Source organism: Rhea pennata, chromosome 1, assembly GCF_028389875.1.
Source record: "Rhea pennata isolate bPtePen1 chromosome 1, bPtePen1.pri, whole genome shotgun sequence".
Lineage (NCBI taxonomy): Eukaryota > Metazoa > Chordata > Aves > Rheiformes > Rheidae > Rhea > Rhea pennata.
The window spans coordinates 81,869,414-81,879,575 of record NC_084663.1 but is presented as its reverse complement, the minus strand read 5'-3'; the positions used below and the strand labels follow the sequence as shown (position 1 = coordinate 81,879,575).

Here is a 10,162-nt window from a genome sequence, read left to right as displayed (position 1 = left end):
GATATTTGGAAATATGCCTGCACTAATGGAAAGATGGAAAACAACATGATAAGCACGGAATAATTCCAGAAAGAAGATAGCCGCAGAGAAACGATATTAAGATCCCAAGGCAAGTAGATCTCTGGAGAATAGGCATTTGGAAGATTTGCAGCTTCTTAGATGATATTAAGTGCACAAGAGCACAGTACATAAAACCAGAGGAAGGATGAAAGGGGGAGCAAATAAATCTGACAACACCCAAACTCCTCACTGGTCTTAAATCATGAATGGGAACCACACAGGAGATGAAAAATAGCCACATTACAAAAGATAAATAAAATAATAGCAACTTTGGCTAAGAAACAGAAGGTAACATCACTAAAAAGTGGTATGAAGTGAAAGTTCTGTAATATTACTAACTGGAAGACAAAGACTACAGGATGCCTTGTTCACTAAGCGGGGGAAAATCATCAACAGAGGTGCTCAGGAAGACCCATGCCTTTGCTAGAAAGGTCAGCTGAAATTACTTGGTTGCCAATATCAGCAACAGAAGAGTAAAAACTCTGGTTAAAACAGACAGAGGAGAGGTTACAGAGTACTTAAAATAGTTTTTTTCACAACCTACTGAAATTCAACCCAGACACCTGTAGACATGGCTGGAGCAATCTGAAGCATGCTGGCAGGTGTCACTGAAAGCTCAGAGAAAATGGGTAAGGTTGTAAAAGACAGACAAAAGGAAATACAAAAGGAAACTTGGAATTATATTCAGTCAGCCTAACTTCAATACAGGAACAGTACTAAAATAAAGACTTTGCAGTTACCTAGAAGATAAAAAGGAAAAAATTAACAGAACGGTCTGTACCAAAACCAAATCATGTCTTATCAACTTTCACAATAGAGTGAGAGGCACTGCTAACAACAGAGAAGTTGAAGCTGGCATATAGTTATGTAAAAGGTTTTTGATATTATCTCACCTGATTATTCTCATTAATAAGCTAAGGACATGAAAATACTATAAAATGAAAACAAAACCTGTCAAAAAATCACAGTTATTTGCAGTTCAGTGTTAACCTGGGAAATTATATTACATCTTACCCAGGACCCAGAAGGATTCAATACACTCATTAACAATTTGAATGATGAGATGTAGTTACGAGTATAGAACGATTATAGTTATTTAAACTGTAGACAACAAAAAGGGGGAAATTACGAGCATGTGCTGGGTAGAACTCAGAATATTCTTGTTAAATTGGAACAGAGAACTCCTACGTAAGTTAGTGAAAATGATATTTTTCAGAATCAAATACTTATACAGATACCTATGTATGCGCTTATTAGGCTAATTTCAAGGTTAGTTTTGGAAGGATTTGATACAGAACATTATTCACTTTCTAAAGTCAAGAACTCGAAAGTTAGAAAACGTCAGAATTAACACTTCCTGTCTAACATATTATGAAAGGATCTTCACTTACACACTGTTTTTGCTCAAAGAACGACTACTTTTTTCAGTGCACTTGATGGATGAATGAGGAAACTATTCAAGATTTTTTTCTACCTCTATTCCTCAATGTGTGTGCTATCACACCATACTATTCAAACTCTGCTGAGAAGCCAAAATAATTCATTTCGTTGGGGGTACTTCTAGGACACACATTGCTGCAGTGTCTATAAGCTAGATTACTTAAAGGACATAAATACTCCCAGAGACCTCATTGCATAACCCAGCTTTTAGAAACTGGGAATTTTACTTATTTCACCAATTTCAGACAAATTCAATCTAGGCTAGGTTCAAACTAGTTAATCTAGGCTACATTTTTTTTGTCTGCAGAGAAGAACAGATCCAGTTCTTTCTAGAATGTGATTCATTTGAACTGCTCTAGGAGTCAATGTTAAAATAGGTTAAGGTACGGGTGAGAATGGGGCTGAACTCTTTGCAGTAGTGCCATGCGACAGGAAAAGAGGCTACAGAATAGGCTGAAACTCAGGAAGTTCCATCTGAATATGAGGAGGAATTTCTTTATTGAGAGAAGGACAGAGCACTGGAAAGGTTGCCCAGAGAAGTTGTGGAGTCTCCTTCTCTGGAGATATTGGAGATATTTAAAATCCACCTGAGCGCTATCCTCTCTAACATGCTATAGATGACCCTGCTTGATCGGGGCGGGTTGGACTGGATGATCTCCAGAAGTCCCCTCCAACCTTACCCATTCTGTGATTCCCCAGGTGCAGGATCCTGCACTTGCCCTTGTTGAACTTCCTGAGGTTCTTCGCCACCTCTCCAGCCTGTCCATGTCTTTGATGTATGCTCTAGGTTTCACAGTTTGAATTATTTTCATTTAGGGAAGACTCCCAATAGTGCCAGCACCCTTTTTCTTGCATTAAGCTTTTTGATATATTGCAAGGAAGTGGGAGATGATTACTGGATACTACTATCGATGACCATCACGAAGAGCTGGTAGGACTGAAAAGTTTATAATCTATTTGTGCTTTCAAAAAAACACAAACAATCAAAAAACAAAAAGAAACTTGACATCCTCCTCTTTTATTACTGGGCTAGGAGATGTAGTATAAATCTTACTAAGCCTAGAGCAAGACTTTGAAAATGCAATTCTGATGGAAGAGCATCATTATAAAGCCAAATACATAATGCCACTAAAGTGCCATTTGCTTAAAGAGAACCATGACAAATTATTTATGTGTAATTTGAATAGCATGGTTCAGGTTTTGTTTCTATTTCTAAACTTGGTTGGGAAACATTGGAATAAAGTTGTGGTGGCAACAGCTGTAGGAATAGGCTATTGCAAAGGTTGATAAAAAGCTACACCTTGTCTCCAGAGTCCTTCAGTGCAAACTGGGGCACTCTCTTCCTTTTCTCCTTGCCCCTACTTTTGCTTTAACCTACATCAAGCAACTATGGATCATCGACTAAATATTCTAGGGACTGAAAAATGTCAGGCACAGTTCTTTTTCTTCAGTTAGAAACACTTCACAGTCAAGCTGTGAAGAGTCAGCTTCCCTCTAACCTTGACCCATAGATCTCCCCAAGGGCCTCACTGGAACCTTCTTTCTTTCTTCCTCTTCTCTGATACAAAACATTGTATAATAAAAGAGTAATTATCAAAACATTTAGGGAGGTGTCTATGTGCATGTGTGTTTGTTGGGAGCCCTGTGAGGAGAGAGGAAACCTGGAAGCTACTTGGCTTACAAGAATGTGGAAAATGTGAACTTGGGATAGTGGAAGTATTATCTGAGGAGGAGCAGGAGGAAGGGAACAACAGCCAAACTGACTGTCGTGACAAAAATATGCCTTTGAGAAATGTAATGGGGAATTTGGCTCCTAGTCAAGTTTCCTGGCCTTCAGCATCAGATTAGACCTGCCGAATTTGGGACACCCAAGGGACGCTTTTACACAATGCCTTGAAGACATTTTGAAGTACAGTAAAGTATGATATTTGTCATAGAGTCAGGATATTTTTGGCAAGCCTGAGAACTGCTAGATTAACAGCATACCAAACAACCTGAATTAGTGTTATGTGCGCTTCTTGGATATGCATATTAAACATGATTTTTTTTTTCTCCAGTTATGCAATAACATTCATAAACTTGTTGTATAGTAGGATTTCGAAGTAAAAGCATATCGTATTTCTTCGAACATTAAAATCTCTCTATGCTAGAGGACCATTTTGTAGTTAACTTTACTCTAAATGTAAAATAAAGTTCATAACTTGTAAAACTATTAATTTAGGGGAAGGGATCTCAGATGCAAATTTTATGTTGTTCAAGAAATTAGTTTGGTTTTTACCAATTTACCTTGATCACATATCTGGCCCTATCCCTTTAAGCAGGACACTGATCAGAGATTCATTCTTTCTGGTTGTAGCTATCTAGTTTCAAGTCTCACAGGCATTCTTGTTAAAAATAGTGCATTTTTCTTTCTTTCTTTCTTTCTTTATCTGTGCAGCAAGTCTTTGAGGGCTTCAGTTCTGCACAGTCTGACAGCCAGGCTGCAGCATGGTAAAGATGCAGCCTGTGCAAAACTACAATGGCCAGCAAGAAACCACACTTTTTTAGCAGTTTAAGTAAACTGATGCAAAATAGTCATAGTTTTAAAATATTTTCTTTTATTAAATGTTTAAAATAACATAAACTTCATATTAACAATTTTATAACTGAGGTTCTCATAATTTGTGACTAGTGATTTTATCAGATTTGAGAGGTCAAAAGATTACACCCTTAAATTAGAAACTTTATAAGTAAGATTTATAACATTAAGTTGTTTTGTAGCTAACAAGAATATAGAAATAGCAGATAGAACCATATAAATTTTGGACAGTGGAAGAGTACATATTTTACTATAAAGTGGGGTCTGCCAAGATTATGTAGGAACAAGAAACTTTTTATAAGCAGTTTCATGTTGATCTGAAGAAAACAACTCAATCTACAGTTTATTTAAGCAATAGACAAAAGTGGGAAAGCACTTTTTTAGTTATTCCCCAAATATTTTTCTTTCTCTTTTTTTTTTTTTTTTTTTTTTTTTTTTTAATCATCCTTAGGTATGTCTGAACCACCTTCTTACCAATGTTTAGCACCAGGAAATGGGATATTTACCATATAGCTTTAGGGGAAGGTACAGTATATTATTTACTCTGCACTAGAATAAAGGGCCCAATTGTAATGAGTTCATCCTTACTTTCTGCAATGCTGGAAGAGCAATAGCATGCTTTCAAACATGAAGCTGCAACTTATTTACAAACCAAAGAGTGTCCCCCTCCCTCTTTTACCAGTTGCTTATTCATGATGATGATTTGATTATTTAATAGTACTACAGGCTAGGTTTCCTTTGTACAGGAAACAAGGATAGGTTTTATCATTTCATCATAACTAAATTAGAACAGTGCTTACCAAAGAAGCACAGCCTGGCATTTCAGTACAATATCTACTATTTTTACCATCTCATTATTTTGTATGAGAAAACGGGTACTGAAAAATGTGAATATACACACAGACAAAACATATACAACCATGTTTTATTGGAAAAGGAAAAATATTAAATTTCTTAAAGAGATATGTCTGTTCCTCTGGTCAAGGAAGGTTTCTTAAGAAATAAACAATTTGGGTTTTCTTAACAAAGTTATTTGGTGTGTGTATGTGTATGAAGGGGACGGCATTGATAAATTTTATTTTTACAACAGACTTACTGGAGATAAACAGCCTTGTTTGTCAGTCAAATGGCAGTTTAAACTCAGAATAATTTTAGAGATTTGGGTTTTTTATATAGCTATTTAATAAAAAAATGCTTCTTAATTGCAAGTTTGATGACTTATGCCCATCTCTATTTGACAATAAAATGATACTCAGTGTTTCACTACTTTCACATGGCAGTTTATAGCTTTAGCCTACAGACTAGTATATATGCATAGTATTAACAAAAACATTAGCACACTGTTCTCAGCAGTGTTCCCATGTTATTTCTGTAGCAGCAATGCAGGCTTCTAACACTGTAAGTGGGTAGTCTGTGGGGTATGATTACAGCTGATAATCCCATTGCACTGTCTTGTCGCAGATATTTTCTGCAGTGGCTGTGCAGAAATATTGGTCTCTGTGCTGTCTGCCAGGAGCTAGGGGACAGGCTGACAAGGGGTGGGGGAACTTTTATTCATGCATTTTGATACAAGAAACGCAACTGACAATAAAATGCTGAAGGGGCTCTTCCCTCTATGCTATCTCTATAAAAATCCTGAGTCCTGCTTCAACCATTTGAGCATTAAAATTAATTCTCTAACCCTTGTCCTGCTTCAACCATATGAGTATTAAAATTAATTCTCTAGCCCTCAACCGTAATGAGTAATATCTACTCCAGAGTTTTTCACATTAATATGTGGTCCCCAAATATTGGTTTCCGCAGGACCTCTAATTTAACTTAATAATTGTATTTGGGTTTCAATTTGCCAAAAGGGTGTGTACATACATGAAAGAGAGGGAGATGGAACAAGGAAAAAGAAAAGTAGCTATCAGTGGCTTTTTTCTTTTAGATACATTCCCCAAGGCTTGATTTTTTTTCAGAGCAAATGCAAATGCACTGAGGTGCATTTGCACACAGGAAAACCCCGAAGGTAAATCACTGTTTGAGGTCAGAGCAAATTTTAAACTCGAGTCCAGCCTGCCATGATTGCAGCAAGGACTGTCACCAAAATGTCATTGCCAGATGTCAATCTCTGTATTGAGATTTTTCTGAAATACTTTTGCGATTCAGACAATCACCTGAAAATATCTAAAGCCACAAGAAAATGGTTAAAGATTGTTGAAACTTGTTTCACCACGTTATCTTTGTGTTAAGGAAAGCTAATAGCTCTGTCTCTCTTAAGTAAGGCCAGAGCTTGGGAGCCAGCTGTGGGCAATGTTGTGAAAGTCTGCCAGGAGAGCATGAACCATCTGCAACAACTATGCTTCTCACAGCAGATCCCCAGCAGTTCCCGCTGTTTTGCAGGGATGAGTAGCAGCTTTGCTACTTCTGTTACCTTCAGCAAAATGCTGAAGTGCTTTAATACATGTCACCACCATCGGTATGAGTGAACCTGAAGCATCTTTTTGCAGGTCCAGACACGCTCTAGATACAGTTCGGATACTGAGCAAACATATGTATCAGACTTACTGGGACAACACAACCTGTGCAAGTAATTATACATCTCTATAGGCATATTTGCTGAACACATGGCATGACAAGGATTGAAGGAGGGACGGCAGGAGACTTTACTCCTAGCCCAATAACATTAGATTTTGTATATGTACTTCAGCCAGATGTCATAGGTGCTCTGCTGTCTGCAGTATCTGACTGTTCTGCAGGACTTGTTATTTTGTCTGTCATGTGGACAACTGAAGAGTTGTGATTCCCTTAGCTGTTGCTTCTCTTTATACATAAGATAGGCACTTAAAAAGACTTTGAGGATATCAGTTAGGATTCTTGCCTATTTTTCCTTTAATTAAGCTTCTTTCAAAATAGTCTGCACTTTTCTTTTTAACATTTCATATGAGAAAAGACTGGAAACTGGCTGATACTTGATTATTTACTTGAGCAAATACTTTTAACAGAGAGGATCTCCTGCAGAGCCCTGCCTCACTCTGCCAAAGCTATGCAGTCTCCGCATAGTCAAGTTAGCCAGGCATTCAAATATAATGCAGCTGACTTTTGTGATATACATGTCCAGTCCTAGGTGACTGAAACCATAGCTCCTGAATTCACAGGCAGTGACACGCTACAAATATGCAATGCACCGCACTCAAACCTTTCTAGAGCTGGAAAATACTCGGCTCACAACTAGTACAGTGCAAGTATGTTTTCAAATGAAGAACTTTTATTTAAAAACCCCTGCATCTTTGTAAGCCATCCGCTTAACCTACCTAAACATAGGTCTGAAGCAACATGTGGCAAGTACTGAGGCCTTTGTAGGCAACGGCAGAGCCCTGCTATTTTGGACAGTATGCTTCTGGTCAGGTTCTGCTGCAAGCATCCTTTGGCAACTGCTTGAAACCAGACCTCTAGGGAATACACGGAGGAAATTAATTCCTTGTTCTTTTAAAAAGACTTCTGAACCAGCTTGGATACCTAAGAAGAAAATATACTGTTGTGATAACTTGTTGTCTTCATTGCCAAAAACAGGTACAGCTTTTAAAGAATGCCAGCCTTGTAAGTGCTCTGCTATTCTCAGCACTGAAAAGAATCATTTTTGGGTTGTACTTTTTCAGATATCTAGAATGACAAAAGACTAGACAAGTTGAATGCTGCAGGTGTTTCAAAAAGTAGTTGTTTTGAAGTCTTATAATCTTAAAGTGCTTATTCAATTTACTCAAAAAAAAAAAAAAATCCAGTATTAGATTTGACTTTGAAAATCTGCTAGTATGATAAATTTGTTACTGTTGTAGTAGGGCCATCATTGCATGAGCTACTTTGAAGAAGGTTGTCTTTCTCTCTCTCCTCACAGGAATTCATACTTAGAAAAAACCTAAAATTCAATTATCGGTGACATCTGTCACTAAGTCAAACAGACATCTCTTATAGCTCTGGGCTTTAGTAGGTGCTTTCTAAACTGCAACAAAGGACAAAACATTTTACTTTTGTGAAGCATAACCAGTTTTAAATAGAAGTTGATGAAATCTTTCCTATCCTCAACAAAAACAAGTTTTGAATTCTTTAATTCCTACTGGCAGCCATGGTAGCAGAATTGGTGTGATTGCATTCACTGCATACACTCCTTTATACTTGCTTGGCCAGTGCAAGTGACCAACTGCAAAGTGATTTAGCCATAATGAAAGCTTAAAGGGGAGTAACAGGCTGCTTTTGAGCTACAAGGAGAGTAATTTTCTACTGACAAATGGAGGAGGGTGAAAAAGGACCTATTTCTCAAAAAAAGCTTCAGATTTTTTATTCAATCTTTTCAGAAGTCTTCCCTTCATCCTCAAAGTAAATAGAGCATTTTTCAAACAAAAACAACAACAAAAAAAAAAAGTTCCAAGCAAAAATGATAAATGCAAGAGCAGGGCTTTATAATAGAAGTTAAACTGCCAGTTTAACTACAGAGAGAAAAATAAAGCAGCTTGTGAGTGAACACAGTTAAAACAGATACATGAATTCTATGCATCTCTTCAGTTATGGCTTGAAAGTATCAGCCCTCTGTAGCTGATAGACAAAATCAGGTACCATTTCACTGAATGTGAATAAAAGAATAGCCTCTTTAGGAAGACCTCTTACAGGTTAATTTTATCAACTGTTTCTTCTCTGATCACATACCTTTCTTCCAAGTTTCTATGCCCTTAACTTTGCTTAAGGAAGAAGGTGGGATTGAGATAGCCTAGGCTGTGCATGGGAAGACGGTGACTTTAGTTAATCCATACTCTTCCACATCTGACTCTGGATGAAAGATTCCAGCTTGACCTGCTCCTAAAGCTTCAGTTATGGCTTTAAAAATTGGCCTGGTCCTATGGAAGAAAGACCACCATGTATTAAAGCATTACTTCAAATTAAAAAGGTGAACATGTAACAGTGCACAATAAATGCAGGCTGCTGTTGGAGGGAGTGGATTTTCTGTTAATTTCAGGCCTAGATAGGCACAGTTGTGGATTAGAGGAGATGGAGGTCCTTGTGGAAGAGGCTGGATGCTGATGGACTGCTTCAGTGCCTGAGGGTGCTGGATGCCCTGAAGTAGGAAAGGAACTTATAGCAGAGGCTCACCACAAAGTACCAGATGTTTCGAGCCATCTGTGACCTTGCAATGAAAATGCGCCAGATGATCACTAGGAGGGTAGTGTTGAATGCGTATCGGATATTCCTCAGCCTGAGAAAGAGAGAGACACATATTATGCAGGAAGACAAAAAGCCCACCCCAAAACCGTACCACCTTGTTCCATTTACTGCTGATAATTTTATACGAAATCTTTTTACAAGTGGTCCTTCAGCTTTTTGCCATTCCTATTTTAGTGAAGGCACTGAGCCTAGGATGTCTTCCTTCTGTCCCACAGTACCATCCTGCCAGAAATGGTGCTGATGTTATGCTGTAGTGAATAGTTAATGGAAAAGGTTGAATATTTTTATTCCAAGTTGCTGCTGTTTTGTGTATTCTCCTTTCAGACACGCATAGACACTGAGTTCATAGTAAGAAGTGATTTCTAAATGATGAGCTAGGAAATGTCCAACATGTCCTGCTATATTTGGGTATATTGGTTATTTTTGATTATGTAGGATTGTTGACTGACTGCAGGATTTTTGCTGGGGCTGATGAAAAAGCTTTCCTGTTGGGTGAAACCTCACCTATAGTGTTGGATAATTACTCAGTAACCATCAGTGGCCTTCAGTTTTCCAGTGCTTTTTTTTTTTAACCACATATTTAAAAGGAATTATTCAGTCTTCGAAATGCTAGTCATTTTTATTTCTACAGTTTCTACAGCTCTCTATAACTCTTACTTACCCAATGTTTGACCAATAGCTTCATACCTAATAAGCCCAAGAATGGTTTGATTTTTGAAAGAGTCCTTTATTTAGTTTGTAAACTCTAACACTAACATTATACTACCTACCTGGGATTATGAGACCATTGTTACAGAAATTCTTACAAATCTTTTTAAAATGACTAGGAACTTGTTTAGGATTCCTTCCTTTTGGCAACTACTTCTATTTTTCTAGTATTTACAGTGC

At 37.5% G+C, this 10,162-nt stretch overlaps 1 protein-coding gene across 7 annotated transcripts in view; it reads right to left on the bottom strand.

The window, feature by feature from the left end:
• Nucleotides 1-4,155: 4,155 nt before the first annotated feature.
• Nucleotides 4,156-10,162, bottom strand: part of FAR2 (fatty acyl-CoA reductase 2) — a 158,209-nt gene continuing 152,202 nt past the window's right edge. For all 7 annotated transcript variants that reach the window (XM_062593068.1, XM_062593087.1, XM_062593053.1 and 4 more), the window contains one exon: nt 4,156-9,305. In XM_062593068.1, the coding sequence (XP_062449052.1) occupies nt 9,143-9,305 (163 nt within the window). In that variant the 3' untranslated portion in view covers nt 4,156-9,142. The remainder of the gene's footprint in view (nt 9,306-10,162) is intronic.